This window comes from Schistocerca cancellata, chromosome 7 (assembly GCF_023864275.1).
Source record: "Schistocerca cancellata isolate TAMUIC-IGC-003103 chromosome 7, iqSchCanc2.1, whole genome shotgun sequence".
NCBI lineage: Eukaryota > Metazoa > Arthropoda > Insecta > Orthoptera > Acrididae > Schistocerca > Schistocerca cancellata.
The window spans coordinates 611,795,192-611,813,328 of record NC_064632.1 but is presented as its reverse complement, the minus strand read 5'-3'; the positions used below and the strand labels follow the sequence as shown (position 1 = coordinate 611,813,328).

Genomic DNA, 18,137 nt, shown 5'->3' with positions numbered 1-18,137 from the left:
CGAACCTGTCTGCTACAATAAAATTGCAACATGGTTTTAGCCAGTTCCTATGCATCTTGCAGCTGCGCCCATTTCTACAGCTTCACTCGTGTGATCGTTCCATTTTAAGTCGGAACTGAGCAGAAGTCGAAGAAAACCATACCTACCACCTTCTGCAACCCGTGTAGAAACAAAGCGACCTGAGTTAGTGCGACAGGAGCATGTTTTGAACATTCGATGGAAATGCGCGCATTGTGGCGGATCCCAAAACTACATACAAGTACTACAGATCCGCGCCCATTCAAATCTATCACCGCAACATGCTATAAACGTTATTGTCTATCCCCAAACAGAGAAATACTAATAACTACAGAAGTTCCACTAACTTTATGCTATATAGAACTCACCAGGCACCATTGTTCGCGCGATGACTCAAAGCTGCGGTGCGGCTTCAGGGCGGAGAGGGAGATTTCACGATGCTCCCCGAGAATGGCGCAGCGTGCAGCCCTGCAAGCATTCCTGACGGTGTACCCCGTCCCTCACCGAATTCACACCTCAAACCGCCGCTGCTGCTGCTGCCCGTGCCGAACGACCCTATTAGATATACAGGCACTGCAGTGGCCACTTTGAAGTTTGATCGCCTATAGTCTTGGCGAATGATCGTATCCCATAGACTATACTAAGTCACAAAAGACGCTCCCTCCGATGCTGTTTGGTTGTTTGAAACAATATTTTCTAACACGCTTTGTACAAGACCAAACATTTCCTTTATCTGCCACGTCTTTGAGTCCTGTGCCAGGTTCTAAACTGGCATTAAGAAGTTGTGATCCATGGCCTTTCGCAGGAAACTAGAAGTTGCATGATGTAAATAATGCTCTTGGTGGATACCGTAACATGCCATACATCGGCTGATTTTAAATAAAAGTTACAACATAAGGAAACTGGAAGAGTTTGCTCGCGTTGTCGAAAGTCTCCAAACTACAGTCCGAAGGTGACTCACGAGCTTTACATTTAGACTCGTCTTTCATACTGACGGAATCGACTGACTCCTCCTATTGCATCATGTACGCAAGCACTGTTTCAGTGCTACCAACCCTCAGAAGGTATCACCCATCCACAAAACTCATTCCACAACTCAGACAAGCGCTGTCAGTCAGTCATTATGTGGCAACCAACAGCGCGCCAGTGCACGGGTGGGATGGAGAGGACACCACCATTGTACTGTAATAATAGGCATCACAGTTGATAGTGCGAACAATTTTAGCAATTTTACAGTAACTTCAACACATGACAATGATGTGACAGCATGTTTCCCCAATTTCAGTATCATAGCTAAACCACCTATTCTCCACTTTGCGCGTATCATTGCGAACGTGGATAGATGACTGTGCAGTACATTCATTCAGTGCTAATTCTCGAACACATAAATCGTCAAAGTATAGCAGACAGCACTCCACATATTTCCAACACCTCGAGCGTAGTGATTAATTTACGATCTATCTCTATGCGTATGGGAGCCACAGAGCATTCTCGCTGTCTTAGGGTAAAATTAGAAAGACCCTCCTCACACTGTCATTGACCAAACCGCCATGCAGCACCGTTACCGAGTTGATCTGCAACCGTCCAGAAGAAGACTGCTACATTCCACGTCTCGTGAATGAATGGAGCTTTCTGATTCCTCACCCATCCAAGTGCATGAGATTTCTCGAGATGCGTCCATGTCGAGGACTTAGCACTCCTTATCGATGTATAGTAACAGATTTCAGTGTGTCGTCATGTAATAGCAGACGGTTAAGAAGAACAATAAACGACTGATTTTTATGGGTGATGGAGATCCAGATGGCTGGAGTTCGACGCTTTTTTACGTAAATCAACCAAGCTATCAACTCTAAAGTATTGTTCTAGAGTCTAGGACCGGTACCTAGAAAGTATTGGTAAGAGAGAACATAAACACACATACTCCGAAGGCTACAACTTTCTGCACTTAAAACGGGCTATAATGTTACATCGCCTAAGTTTCCAACCTATCAGTTATATGGAATGTAGCCTACTAGGTGAGTGGCCTGCCAGACGAGTGCAATTATTATTCGTACATCAGATATATTTTCATGATTTATTATACCCACTGCAACTATGCTTGAAATATGAGCCCTAGTGCCTATAAGTTAAGCTATAATTTATTCTCGTCCTTACTTCTTAATGCAGCGGATTGGATAACGCATATGACTAATAGCTAGTGCACATTTCTGATGGACTCACTCCACCACATTTCCTTCCTGTGGTATATATTTTATTCAAAGCTTGGACATCCCAGCAAAAAAATGCTGGTTATGGTAAAATACCTCAAAAAAATGGCTACCCACAACTCAGTAATCAAGACCACTATTTGTCTCATATATCTCCTCTTTTATTAGAATAAATTCTTTCATGCTAATGTTGAAACATTCCTTGCATTACACTTAAACACAATAGCTAAACAAGTGATTCTTCACCCAATGGGCATGACATAACATAAGCATTTTACTATTCTATGGTCTCGCAATATTTCTGTCTATTGCTATTGTGCACTTTCTGGATTGGTAAGGAATCTTTAGCTACTTCATTCTCTCCCACGCCGTCTTAACCTCATTCATTAGCAACATAAAGAAATTTACTCCCTTTCGTGCTGTACTAGGAAAAATCATGCTTGACCCACTAAATTTGTTACTGTCTCATGCCAGTCACACAGATTAAATACAAATAATAAATCACAATGGCAGTATAAAACACATTTCAAAAACAAAACGTTTGGTTATCTACTCATTCTGCTTTCCCACATCAAACAAAAGTCATCCCAGATTCACACGTCACTGACCCACTTAATAATTTTCCTACCACAAACTCTGGAGGATTTATGCACATTTCCCTTTGCAATGCAACCCACATGGTGTTGCCATGGCTGACTCAACTTAATTCACTCTCAGAGTATCTGAGCATCAAGCTGGCATCACACGAAAGTATATCATAATGGAAGTTTTGGTATTTTATTTATCTCTCACACGGATCCTCAACTGAATGCTAAGACAAGCACTTCTAATTTTTTTCATTGTCTCATGGGTTGAGACTCGCACTGTACTCACGATGTGGAAGTGCTTGTCTCTAATTTAAGTTCTGCACACGGAAATCGTAATTATTTTCAACTTAGATTTACACACGCAAGTATTTCATCTTAATACAACCACACGCTAGTATTTCGTCTTATCATCACAACACGTGGTTTCTTTGTCACTTCTGAAGAATCCTACGATCCCCATGAATTTTTACCTGCCTATCTTTTTCCGAATAATTTACATGAATCTCCCATTAAAAGTTTATGAAAAGAGAAATTATTAGTTAATCTACTCTTAATTATTCCACATGCATACCATTTTCATTTAAATTTGGAGCACATGTAGAGTACGTCTTCATGCCTCAGGAACCAGTGGCAGAGTGCCGAAACATGACTGTTCATCCGGTCACCCCACACTTCCACAGAAGTGGGGGAGGACCTTGCCACCATATTGGTCAGCCACATTCCAGGCACTCTGGTGTTCTGGTATCTTCCTCTCTTTGGTTTGGCCAAAGGTGACCAGAGGTCCGTCTCAAACATGATTATAGAATCTACCTTCACTATGTGTGGTCAGCAGATGATCAGCCATTCATTCAATTCACAAACATTAAAAAACTAGATTAAGGGACCTATTTTAAAAAAGTGCACATCTGAATAATTAAACATACAAATTGCCCTTCTTTCCTACATTGGTATCAGCCGGCCGCGGTGGTCTAGCGGTTCTGGCGCTGCAGTCCGGAACCGCGGGACTGCTACGGTCGCAGGTTCGAATCCTGCCTCGGGCATGGGTGTGTGTGATGTCCTTAGGTTAGTTAGGTTTAAGTAGTTCTAAGTTCTAGGGGACTTATGACCTAAGATGTTGAGTCCCATAGTGCTCAGAGCCATTTGAACCATTTTTTTACATTGGTATCCGGCTTCATTGTATTAAATAAAATGGTGTTATTCTACAAAAAACGTTGTTCTGGCAAAAACAACAAAGTATGTTGTTGTATATCTTTTCTATGTTGGGCAGTACTGTACCTTTTCAATAGTATAGAATTATCTAGCTGGGGCAGTGTGAGGGAGTCGCAGATACAGCTTACATACCACATTCCTTAGCTGAATCACTTTCAAAATGCGGTAACTTTAACACGATGTTGCATCTTGGGCAATGTGTTGGTCTGATAATACACTTTCCTACGATCACCGTCACGGTATTTGTCCGGAAAAACCCCCTCATTCAGAGGTAATTTCGTACCTCGATTCATAAAACGAGTATACCTTTCAACATGGATACTTGTGTGCACCTGTAGAACCAAACTAGCTTGTGACAGTAACATGCAGTAGTTGTTGCGACCGGTTTTTTTTGCTTTAAAATCTGGCCGATTTCGTCTCTCCTTCTAAAGCAAGAAAAATAATCATTGATTTTCAGTCAGTATTATTTTGCATCATCTGGTGTGATTTATTGGTCAAGTATTATACTTAGTAGTAGTGGGGGTGGGTGATACATTCGCATTTGAGCATTAGGCTTATAATGTATGTGTTTGTGTTCCGACATATGTGAAGGAAATGACCAGGTCCAGTTGTAAGGAAGGTACAGGTATTGCCATTTCCAGAGCCACAGTCTTCAGCAGGGTGTATTTCCGATACTTCGCTCACTGTCAAATGCTGTTCAATTGAGACGGCAATCATAACATTTAATTGTAAGTATAATGATGAAACATATATGTGACCGGTTTTCTAGAATGATTCCTTGTATGCATCGCCTATGATGGTAATGATTCACGTTTCCTGTTAACAGCAGCAGCCATCCAAATTCAGAGGCCTGTTGGAGTATAGGAATGTATCTAATTTTGCAGTCATCTAGACAACCGAATAGCGAACTAATACTCAGTAATGGTTGGGTGGCTATCGTGATTATGTGGAATTTTGAGAAGATTGTGAATGGAGGAGCGTTTGCGCTGTAGAGTTATTGCCATCCGTGTAAATTGTTCGGTTGACTGCTTCTGCACATTGCGCACCTTTATTTAGTTGAGAGAAGATTTAGTGTGGTGTGTGCATCTAGCATGTGGAAGACACGTTTGCCTGTTCTCTAGACATGGGAAAGACCTTAGTTGGCTTATAAATTATAGGATTGATTTGGAATCTGCTACATTATCGACATCGATATTTGAGAATGGAAATATAAGTTTCCTCTATTTGTTTCCAGTTACTCAGTTGTTTACAGCACGCTGCACCTCAATAAAGTTTGGGGTTTTGTAGAGAAATAATTTCCAGTCTATATCTTGGGAATTATGTTGCACTAGCGGTCGGTAGGATGCTGCCTAGTGCTTGATATCGAGAAGTACCGCGAAAATGGTATAATATTATGGCAAACCATGCGAAAATTCCTTTATTCTTGTAATCCCCCAGTCTGGAGATGTGCATAGAAAAGCGAGCAAGCAAGGAAGCAGGTTCAGATCAGAAACAGTAACGCGTTTGTGCCGAGGGTGACGATCCCGAATTTGTAGAACAGTTCTGAGTGCGACTTCCTTCCGCTGAGGGCGCACTCTGATGTAAAAGGGATGATGTTGCATGGTGCAGGATATGAATTGTATGTTTACTAGATCGGCACAGTACACCGTGATATATTGCTGGGATGGAGATCGGTTTCACACTCTAATATTCAGGCTCCTGTCCTCAGTGGGAGAGCAGTGTAATTGAGTAAGGGTCTTTTTGTATTTGACAATATGTATGTCACTTTGCGAGGTGTAGTTGGCAGTGCAATATGGTGATCAGTGTAAAATAGTTTATTGCCACTGTATGTCACATCTGTAGAAAGAAAGGAAAGGCTGAGATGCATCATGACATATAGCTGGTGTGAGTGTAGGCATACCATAATTTTTTTGGGTGCTGTACATATATAAAAGATAACTCCACTGTTTGTGTAAAATGTGTATATATTATATTGTTAAGTTCCTGTGGCTTATGTTGTAGCATAACTAGAGAAGGTGAGTGTGTGTCCTGTAATGAGGGATGTATAGAAATAGATAATCGCGAGGGTGTGAGAGAGATTTTTTATGTGGAAAATTATGCTCGCTATAGATATGAATATTCATTCCTGAACTACAACCGTCAAGCGCAGAAATTAGGTGTACATCGATCGGTGTCAGACTGTTGTGGCGATCATAATGATATTTAATTGTAGTTAGATTGTTAAATATGTTCGTGGCTTTCGATAGTCTTGTGAGTCTAGTATGTATGTATTTGATGATCAGTAAACGAGTTTTGTGGGTTTAACTGTGAGTGCAATTTAGCGATCTGTGGAAAATAACTTTAATGCTGAAAGTCTCCTCTGAGGAAAACAATGATGAACAGTGCTCCCACTGGAACCGTACTGCAGGTATAGTGTGATCGCAACAGCAACGTTAAAAACACACGAGTACACGGTCCGAACTGGGTATAAGCGTGCTCCGAAAAATAGGTGTTCACTCACGTCTAGTCCTGTCAGCAACTGTGTCCAGGTGAACACTTATTTTGAGTGGAATTTCTGAGGTCCGGAGCACGAATGGGATGTGTGTCGCTGCTTCACGATTGCGGGCAGTTGTGCGTGACTTTGCAGCTGACAGTCGCGTCGCTTCACTGCTAGCCTCCAGTGTGGTGCAGTGGACAGGGGGCTGCTGGTGGGGCTTGCACGTGTCTGTTGGATTATTTTGCGATCAGGTCTGTAGGCCGTGCTATGTGTTATCTGGACAGTTTACGAGTTGATTTCGTGTTCTCCGCAGCCACTCCCGGGACTCCGTGTCTTTTCTTATTACGAGCTCGCGTCAAAGACCGTGCGCTCGTGCGTCAACTGCCATGTAATTTGAAAGAGTTGCAACGAGGGACAGTTAATGTGTTCGCTTATATCGAACTGACGCGTCGGAACACGTACCGCAAGATTCTGACTTCCGTATTGACATTTGCCGTGTCACAAACTATGCCAGTAATGACCACGTGTAATTGGAGTTAAAAATTTGTAAAGGTGGTCTGTGCACTGATACGTGTCGTTTTTCTGTTTACCTTGGTGTTTCGATAGTCGTCTTATTAAACCCTGGAGGTATTTGTGAATAATCCTGTACATTACATGTGATTAGCCTTAGTGTTTTCAGTCAGTTGCCTTAGACTTACATGCAAACTTTGCTAAGCCTGTGGAATGTGGGGAAGTGTGTTTGTTTAGTCTTTTTGTATTTAAAAACTGCGTCACCGTGAAAACTACATTTCTTCGATTGTCTTCATTTTCCTGACCGACACCTAAGAAATAAATAAATGTCGTGTGACTAGGGCCTCCCGTCGGGTAGACCGTTCGCCGGGTGCAAGTCTTTCGATTTGACGACACTTGGGCGACTTGCGTGTCAATGGGGATGAAATAATGATGATTAGGACAACTCAACAACCAGTTCAAATCGTTCAAATGGCTCTAGGCACTAAGGGGCTTAACATCTGAGGTCATCAGTCCCCTATAACTTAGAACTACTTAAACCTAACTAACCTAAGGACAACACACACATCTGTGCCCGAGACAGGATTCGAACCTGCGACCGCAGCAGCAGCGCGGTTCCAGACTGAAGCGCCTAGAACCGCTCGGCCACATCGGCCGGCGCACAACACCCAGTCCCTGAGAGGAGAAAATCTCCGACCCAGCCGGGAATCGAACTCGGGTCCTTAGGATTGACACTACGTCGCGCTGACTACTCAGCTACCGCTGGCGGTCACCGACACCTAATAGAGGATACGGACGAAGCTAGTTAATACTGTATGATTTAAGCACATATAATTCGACAAACACTTCCTGGTATGAAAGACTAAAAAGAAAACAGATTCCGGTACTTTACACATAGCTTCCTTTATTCTTCAGAATATCTACTTCTTTAATAGAAAACAAATGATAAAATTTCAGCTTCGACACTATTTTTCTTCAAACTATAAATGTCACATCTAAAAAATGTTTTCTTATCGTTGTTTTTGTTTCTTCGCTGAAAAGTAGTGCTAAGTGGGCTGTAGCCGTGTGGGACACATCCTGCCGACGTGCAAATGCGGGGACGGTGTCAGGGGACAGTCGTACCCGGCGGGCCACTGGGGAGAGTCGCAGCACAGCACCGATCCCGGTGCAGCACGCGGTTCAAACATAAACAACGGGCAATGCTTATTGGCCACCCCCCTTCCTCCCTCCCTTCTTCCCTCCCTCTCTCTCTGACACACACACACACAAACAGTATAAATGACACTCTTTCATACAATTAGTGTCCGTAATTACAATAACACGATACGACACATATGACTTCTCCTTCGAAATAACCACTAGAGAGTCAATCCTTTAAATTGTTATATTCGCATTTCACAATGAAAAAGATTTGTTTTTATTACTTTTAAATTGTAGGATGATTATTACTATATAAAAATTAAGTAACTAATTATTACAGATATTAAATTATTTCTTTTCATTAATCACATTTGCTACGTATGATGGTTCATGCTTAAGAAACAATACTCCTGTGGCAAGTACATGATACCTCCAGATTTTTATGCTTCATATCTCCCTAATATGCTGCCCATTGTTGGTCTTTGGCGGGTTAGTCTAGTCAAGGAATACAGATCACATGCGACAAATGCCAAAGAAAGGTAAACTTTCTTTCAGTTAAAACTCTATGCGAGGACGATAGTTTCTTAGCACAGACAAACCATCCAGAACTGTTGAGTCTATCGTTACATCTACGTACACCCATAGCGAGCAAACAACTGTGAAGTGCATGGCAAAGGTACTTCCCATTGTACCAGATAGTAGGTCTCCTTCCGAAACCCTTCACGTGTGGAGGGACGGACGAATTATTGTGTAAAGGTCTCCGTGTGTGGTGCAGTCTGTCTGGTCACTCTGGGAGCAGTATGCAGGGGGTTGTACTGTATTCCTACATTCCCCATGTAATAGCAGTTCGCCGGCCTCGGTGGCCTAGCGGTTCTAGGCGCTAGTCTGGAACCGCGCGACCGCTACCGTCGCAGGTTCGAATCCTGCCTCGGGCATAGATGTCTGTGATGTCCTTAGGTTAGTTAGGTTTAAGTAGTTCTAAGTTCTAGGGGACTGATGACCTGAGATGTTAAGTCCCATAGTGCTCAGAGCCATTTGAACCATTTAGTAGGAGTTCTTGGCAGTAGAATGGTGTGCAGAACTTAAGGACGAGAGTCACTTTTGCATAATGTGTCGCCGCTAAGTAACGCAGCTCCGCGAAACTTGGAACGTGCATCCCTGAAGAAAGCCACACGGGGAAGGAGTAGAGTCTCGGAATGACAGTGACCAGCGGGTGTGCCGTGTTCAGAGTCTCGGAAGTCAGTACGGCCGTGCAACATTATGCTCCTCACACCGTAACACCTCGACCACCGAAACGATTACGTTTGCCAGTGCTCCCCGGTGCATCACATAGCCTCATATGGCGAGAGGTGCGAACACACAATGCACTCAGGTACATTCACAGAGCTAGGCCAGTCGGCAGTGACACATTACGCAATAGTTGCTTCCCTCCTTAACTTGTACACGCCAGGTTTTGAGGCATATTTCGTGTCTGTCTTCGAGCAGTTGCCAGTTTGTGTCTTTCAGCATTTGAATGGCTCTCTCTCGTTGATAAAAAAATCTGTAAACAGTATCAGCTGTTATTTGTATTTAGTACGGGCAACGAACAATATTCGAGGACGATATGACTGCTTTGCAAGCGTTCTTATTTGTAGAGTGATTGCTTTCCCCCAGTATCCCGCCTGCCACCTGCCGTACCTGAGGCTGAGCCCGCGTGATCGTCTGAGGTCGCCCCCACCTCATTCCATAACTCCATCTGAGAAAAAAAGTCGTGTGTCCTCCCACTACGAAATTGTCATTCCAATCGAGAATTTCGCTCGATTAAGTCGAGCCACTGTCAATGAGCTTCGGTGTGGCTCTGACGGAAATCGAGAAATATCGCATAGAAGCGCGACGATTCTTATAAGCTGCGTGGAGTGAGTGTGCTGCTGACGGCCGGCGCGTGTGCCCGCAGGTGTCGGGGTCCAAGATCTGGCAGATGGAGCGGTCGTGCATGTGCTGCCAGGAGAGCGGCGAGCGCGAGGCCGGCGTCTCGCTCTTCTGCCCCAAGGCCAAGCCCGGCGAGCGCAAGTTCCGCAAGGTACGTAGCCCGGCTGGCCGACCGAGCCGACGCAGCAGCGGGCCGGCGCGCTGGCCGGCCGGCAGGGCGGCGGCGCTGCTGGCGGCGGCAGCAGGTTCCTCGAGTCCTGCGAGGTTCGAGCGCCACCACCGACGTCTCCTCTGACACTGAGCCTGATTGTGCAACGCTGGCCCAGTCCGAAATGTCTGGGATCTCCAGGGAGAAAGCGAAGCTTCATAGTGATGATCGTGATGATGGTGGTGGTGGTGCTGAGGACGAGGTGGAATAGGAGGAGGACATTATTTTCCAAGTTCTGCACGGTAGATACTACTTGTCTCATCCCTCGTGCTGGGGTCAATTGCGAGCACACGACACGAACACGATCCCAGTGTGGTGGAAGGCCATCTTGCACATCCAGTAGAACTGTAATCCTCCTGTGTAAAGAGAAGGGGAGCAGTTTACGTGGTACATTAAAAGTTTTGGCTGGTTTCGTTGTCTAGGGGCTGGGATAAACAGTTTCCGCATTACGTGCCAAATACTGCTGAGTCTACAGTATACAGTATGAATACACACTTAAATCGAATGGTCAACAATTGCGAATTTTGAATGTAACATAGAAATTTATAAATGAAAGATTGCGACTAAATGTGCGGATACAATTTTAACGCCTGTAAATGATGAGTACGGTAGCAGGAGTACCTTTAAGAATGCCATTTGTTACTGTAAAGCACTTATTGGTGTCGATGGTCCAGAAATTAAATAAAATATAAATTGAATAACAAGGAAACAATAGATTCCTACTTCACGTAATTAGTTATGAGCAACAACATAGCTGCTAAACGCATACCAGGTGTTCACTGCAGAAGCCACGGAAATCCCAGAACTGCACAAGTCGTCACTACGAAATACCTCCATCCCCGCGACCACGTGCAGCCTGCTGCACTCCCCTCCGACCAGCCGTCACGCCTTCCTGTCCAGCACTCCCTCGTGCCCTGCACCACCCGATGCTCCTCCCCCACTTCCACACAGTCTCTCCGTTGACTTCGCTAGTCGCCTACCGTAGTAACGAGCGCTGTGAGTGGCTAAAGAATTCCCCTCATCTCTCCAAGTCAACGCACACTCACAAACATATTGAAACACATACGAAATACTGAATTTACATTTAAATAACTTGAAATTAAAGAACGGCTGCACAATAAACACGCTCTAACACACATTACTAAATACATAAACAAATCAAATAAACATATATCAAAGGAACAGAAACAAAAGTAGGCCAGTAGCCTAATGTCTCTGTGCTTCCTAAAACACAGTAAAAATTTGACCAATTTCTTCATGAATAGTATACATCGGATACAAACAAAGACATAGACGAATAAATATAAGCATCCTGCTACCGCTTCTTCGTGTCCTGGCGCGATCGATAGTAATCGGCCACATTGACCTCCAATAACTCATGTACTATTCAAGTTACATAGGCATGTAATTCACACCAATTTAGGTTTACACTAATAGCTCTCTAACGACGTGTCGATCGACAAAATCGGATGAACCGTTTAGATTTTGGAAATTCGTTGCTGGGTGTTACTTGTATAATTTACAGTCAGATACTAAACTAATAAAGATATTGAAAATCTGATTACACCATCAGAATCGTCGTGCAAATGATGCTAATGTACATGTTTCTTCTTAAGGTATCATGATTCCTCTGGCTATTATTAATTTTTACATGAACTGTGAAATATCTGCCATTATGATTTCACAAAGTCCGCCATCTATGGCACTCTCGGCATACAAATCTCCCTCATCAGCACCAAGCGCATTCCTCGACACAGCGTCACCACGGAATCCCCAGGCACGCGGTCGGCCTGGACCAGGCGCTGGCGCCGGGGCTGCCCCTCTTCCTCCAGCCAACAGTTCGGCTGCACGCGGTTGCCGAGCGGCCCCTGCGCGGCCACGTCAACTCCGAACTCGGAATATTTTCAGGGCGCCACTACTCGCGCGTTACCGCACAACCTGTTCCCATGTACCCATTGTGAAAACTCGTGACACTTCTCTTTGGAAATCAGAGGTGGAAACATCAGACACCGCGGAAAACCTGAGTGGGACCTGCAACTATGCTCGGATACCTTATTGGTTAAGGTGTCTGTCTGCAATAAGCAGAGAATCTTGGTTCTGTAGAACACTGGTTTTGTACAGTTTTTCAGTTTCACTACATAGTGAGTCTTCATTTTAGTTTGTCTCCGGAATATTTGTCCTTTAATGTTTTGCGGTATTTCATTTGATATTCAAATTGGTATGAGCAAGAAACACCAAATTCTGTCTTTTGCCTTGTATTTTAATTAATCCTGTTTTGTCGAGCAAAAAATACACACATAGTAATCAATACCTTGCTAAACTATATTATCGAAATATTGATTCAGTTTTTGGTGCTGGTACTAATACCCAATATTGTATTTGTATCCATTATTTTTTCCGAATATTATTTCACATTTTGGCATTCATTCACTATGTATACTTTTCTTCCAGTGTTATCCACACACGATAGCTTTTATTAATATCAAAATGATTCGTCAGTTTAAGGGGTTTGACACTGAATACTATATTAGTGCAAATCTATTTCTTATACGAGTGAGACACCAGTGTGTTGCTATCAGTCAGAATTATTGTGTCCGCAGCTAGTGGTTTTGCGGTAGCGTTCTCGCTTCCCGCGCATGGGGTCCCGGGTTCGATTCCCGGCGGGGTTAGGGATTTTCTCTGCCTCGTGATGACTGGATGTTGTGTGTTCTTCATCATCATTGACTCTCAAGTCCCCGCATGGGGCCCCCCGGCCGACAATGCCATACGATCATTTCAGAATATTATTTTATCTGATATTACTTAGGTGTCGTACAAGTTAACATGATGAAGTCAATATCAAATAGCCTACCGTATCGGTATCAACACCTTTGTTCCATTATTACCAAGGTTACTGATACAATTTTTGGTGTCACTACTCGTATGACAATTGTGTCACTATCGTAACCTTTTTTCATACTCTCTAGATGTTGTCCGACTCTAGCTCTAGATGTCGATATCAAATAACAATATGCGTCCCACTACCATCAAGGTATCGACACCTTGATAATACCTTTCTCCTGTGCCTCTGGGACAGAAATATTTAATCTTTCAACCTGTCAGTTCTCAGCCGTACAGCCGACTAGGAGGCGACTCGGTGACAAGAGGGTCAGCACAGCAGATCCAGTAAAGTCACAGCGGTTACAACTCATCTGTCGAACCGCCAAGCAGATAAGACAGAGTATGGACGTGAAACGACTGATGTCCTTTAACTGCGGCTGAGAGAGCTCGTCGCGTCCTCTGCCAGTCACCCCCCCTCCACCCCCCACCCCCACCCCCCGCGGCCTCCTCGGCCACTCCGTCGGCCCCTGCACGTCTGCTGAGCTGTTCGATGCTGCGTCCTGTGGCAGCGCAGTTTGTTGCGCTGTGGAGTAAAGTTCACCCACCTGTCGGTGGATTCTTGACTCTGTGTGTCAGCTGAAAGAAAAAATAGTTGCACTATACGTGCCGACAGGGAGCAAAACTGATTTCAAGTTTCACGTCTGACTAACTACCAAAAGAGTAAGTCATTGAACGAGAAGACCGATCCATTACTACTTCGATGTACAAACATACGCTGTCGAGTCCTACCTACATACAGTTTGCCATACGACTTCCGCACGTCCAACACTTTCAGTCTCTAGCAATCAGTTTAAGGTTTTCACCCTAACTTGACACTGAACAGACACACGGATTTCTATAGTTAGAACGCTCGTACAATGTCTGGCAATGTTCATTTAGAACTATGAGTTCTCGTTTAAAATTGCACTGTACGCCACACGGAATTTTAATTATTCGAAATAATGTCACATCTCGAATTTGACGAATCGACATTTGTGGTTTTAATCTCCTAAAATCTTACAATTACTCGTATGTAGTACATTTTTGCACAGTTGAGGGCAACACGTCCGATCACAAGAGCTCGGCACTTATCCTTCCGACTCCAGATCTCTGACCCAATCACAAGCGTAGCGTGCGCAAAGATCGTTCACTCCCGATTGGCTGAATCCCAAGGTTTAATCGACACCGTTCCACGGTCTCTCTCTCGAACCGATCACGTTCCCAAAACACTACAGACACAGTTATTAAATAATATGTTTCAGATGAACAAATGAAAGGAAATTAGTTCCATCTTTAAATGCCTGAACTACTGAAGTACATTTCATAATTTAAAACTACCGTAAATTCACTTCTTATAATTCACCATTTCCCCGATGCATGTGACCCTCAGATGGAACACGCATCCACATTCTCGAGCTCTTGTGTGCTGAGTTACTTACTCGTGCAGTCAGAAAGACTGACAGGCAACACACATTCCACATTTAGTCCTTCTCTCACTCAGACAATAAAAAAATGAAACTGTCATTATTTAATATTAATCATAATTTCTGTAAATCTCAAAATTATTACGTAAAATAAATGGATCTACAGAAAACAATTCGAATGGCTAGACACATCGTAAAACTTCCTCCTTGGCGTTTTACCGAATACAATGAGGGAAATCCGAACGCAGCACCGAGAAGCAGTTGTGCAACATAGACGAAAGTTGCTGTGCACGTTGCCTCATACGCGAGATGACGTCTGTTCAAATTTCGTGCCGGTGGCACGAGAGTGGCGCCAGTAGAGCCACTGAGAGGATGCAAATCAGGTTTGTTTGAAATGCGCGCTCTAGTGGTCGTCGAGACTGAACGCGATGAGTTGATGTTAGTCGAGTCATCTTCAGATGTGACAAAGAGGTCATTATCAGCACCTCGCTGAGTTTGAACGATGCCTCGTAATAGCTGCAGGGAGCCGGGTGTTCCTTGCGCCACAGTGCAGAGTGAGTTGGCAGGAATGCAGGCAGCGCCGGCAGCGGTGGCCACGGTGGACGCACGCTGCTGCCGTGGGGAGGCGGCGCGCTGGGCGGCCGCTCGCCGCTACCCAGGGGGAAGGCCACTGGCGCGTCGCACTGCATCTCCGCCACACTGACACGACCGACTGTTACAAGTCGATCAATTCGAGGACAGCTCTGAGGCACGCGTCCGATAGGGCGCACTCCACTGACGCCAAACCGCCGCCGTTTGCGACTTCAGGGATGGGTCTGCCTTTATGTCCTGATAAAAGCAGCCGCCTGCTTCCGGTGCCGGCGGGGGCCGCGCGTCGGTCAGCAGGAGGCAGGTGGAGGGCCTGCAGCCAGCCCGCCTGTGTGGAGTCGCGGCCTGGGCAGCGCTCCGGCGTGCCAGCAGCTTGTTATGCCACACGCCACGGTTGCAAATCCGTTGTGCAGCCGATGGCGAAAAGCATTCCACGGGCTCTTCTCCAACCGGATAACGTTGCCCACATAACGCTGTTGTACCCGACATGCTTTACAGCGTGTGGACACGCTGCCGCGGCCTGTCCCGCCGCCAGAACTGTCTCCAATTGAGCACAATGGGACATCATCGGACGACAACTCCGACATCGTCCACAGCGTGCATTAACCGTGCCTGCACTGACAGACCGAGTGCAACAGACATACATCTCACAAACTGAGATCCGGCACCTGTGCGGCACAGTGCATACACGTCTGCATGCTTGCATTCAACATTCTGGCGTTTACACGGGTTGGTAATGTGACAGCATACACATTTGCAATGACTTATGTCAAACTTCCACTGACCTGTGATTTTGCATCCTTAATCACTTAAATATTACCTAGACAAAACTATTCCGAAAATTCCATTACACTAATTATTTTTTGGTTTCGCGATTTTTTTCTCCTAATTGTACATTCGAACTCTGAATTCTGTGTTTAATGCTGTCCGTATGAGGCTGAAATTAACACCACAAACAACCCTATAAAGTTTTATTCCTCTGGTGTATGGCAAAAGTATAATTTAATTTACGACAGTGTACGTAATACTCGGTCACTGGTTAGGCGGCGACATCGCTCTCGTGAGAACGCGTGACGCCTGCCACGGCGGAGCTCTGGACTTGGTGCACGTGTGTCAGCCACCAGCCGCTAGCCGCCGTCAGGCTGTGTGTTGGCACAGACCACCGCTGTACCGAGTGCTTGTACTGTGCGCGCCCTCTGCCTCTCATAAACACCTGGCTTTTGCAAAAGCGTATCACCTTTCACAGACCCCACAACAACTGTCGTTTCGGTTGCTGAGAGAAAGATCACATCCACTCTGTGCCTCCTCATTATTCTGGCAATTTATGCAGAAACATTTCTCACATACAGGAGAAAGGCCGTAGACTTTACATCCACACTGCACGGGCTGCGCGATCTAAACATTTCCGTACACTTGTAGTCTGCGAAGCATAGTGGCAGCTGCACACCTGCAAGTGTAAATTGTTGCGTATCTGATTGTGGTTCACGCAATGCTTTATAAATCCACCCACCTTAGGTCAAAGTAATACGTCCAAAACCAGTAGGCAATCATTCATTTCCTACTCCGTGATATTTTGGAGAGAAGAACTAAGTTGTTCATCAATAATTTATCCGTACTGTGCGACCAAAATATGAATTGTCATCGATTTAACTTCGGACCACTGTCGGTTTGAAAATTGCAGCATTGAGGGCTTCTTCTTTTTTACTGCTGCCACAGATGCCTCTCCAAATGATGATGGAAAACAGTATTCAGCGGAAAAACTTGAAGAATGACCATTCTAGCGGTTGTTTTCTACACGTAGTATTGTATCAGTTCATTAATGTTTATTTCCATTACTATCGAGGTAGCAGTACTATTTTAGACTTTATGTTAATATCAAATATTGTATCTATTGAAATTTTTGTGAGACTGTTGACGTTTTGTACAATTTCAGGTGTCGGTATCGGTATGAATATCTTTTTGCGTTTCATCAATGTGTCCTACAATTTTAGATAGTATTGATGTGTTTTCCGACGACATCAAGGAATCATTCGATTGAAGATGTTTCTGTCAGTACAAAATATTGTATTGCATTGAAATTCTTGTTTCAGTTTAATTAGGCATTAAGACGATATTGGTATCAATGTCTAACATAAATATCAGTATTTTCATGACTTTAGTGAAGTATTTTACAATTTATGATCTCGATATTCACCCCAAATGTTGCACTGGCATCACTGTTATTTTACTGACATTATCGAGACCTGTAGACGTCGACATCAGATACCGCATCATTACCCACACCTCTGTTGAAATATTATTGAGGTATTTACACTACTGTGAGAGGTGATACGAATAACTGTTATCAGAACCTACATTTTCTCCATTACTAAGGTATCGACACAATTTCAGATATCGATCCGATACCAAATATTATGTACCCATATCTTTGTTCCTATATCCGAGTTGTGGGTACAATTTTAGGCGTCAGTATTGGTAGCGAGACCCGTGTCAACCCCGGTGTCGGTGACAGCACTGCCCTCTCCTACAGTCTCAGAGCCCGCCACGCCTCACGATGTGAGCCGTGACGACGGCGCCTGACGCCCGCCGTTTGTTGTCCCGCAGGTGTCGACGAAGGCGCCGCTGGAGTGCATGTGCCGGCCGTGCACCGGCGTCGAGGAGTCGGCCGTCATCCCGCAGGAGATGGCCGGCTACCCGGACGACGGGCCGCTCGCCGCGCACTTCCGCAAGTCGCAGTAGGGCGCACTCCGCCCCCTCTGTACCGCCGACTTTCCTAATAAACTGACTTGCACTCTCAACACCGACCGCTGCTCATTTACCCTCTCCTGTCCGTGTGTCAGCAGCACAGTAGCGAGTTCCCAGACACGCAGCTGTCGCCGCCTGCGCTGACTCGGTGTCAGGTCGAGCACCGCCTCCAGCAGACAGCCGCGGCGCATCGGTTCTTCTTCACAGTTCTCACCCGCAGCTGATCTAGCGGCGGTCCCATCCTAGACACCGAGGTGC

At 44.9% G+C, this 18,137-nt stretch overlaps 1 protein-coding gene across 1 annotated transcript in view; it reads left to right on the top strand.

Moving 5' to 3' along the window:
• The window catches only part of LOC126092943 (bursicon), a 34,892-nt gene extending 16,978 nt beyond the window's left edge, over nucleotides 1–17,914 (top strand). The window contains exons 3-4 of the mRNA XM_049908673.1: nucleotides 10,081–10,206; nucleotides 17,739–17,914. Coding sequence (XP_049764630.1) covers nucleotides 10,081–10,206; nucleotides 17,739–17,873 — 261 coding nt within the window. The 3' untranslated portion in view covers nucleotides 17,874–17,914. The remainder of the gene's footprint in view (nucleotides 1–10,080; nucleotides 10,207–17,738) is intronic.
• The last annotated feature ends 223 nt before the right edge of the window (nucleotides 17,915–18,137 follow it).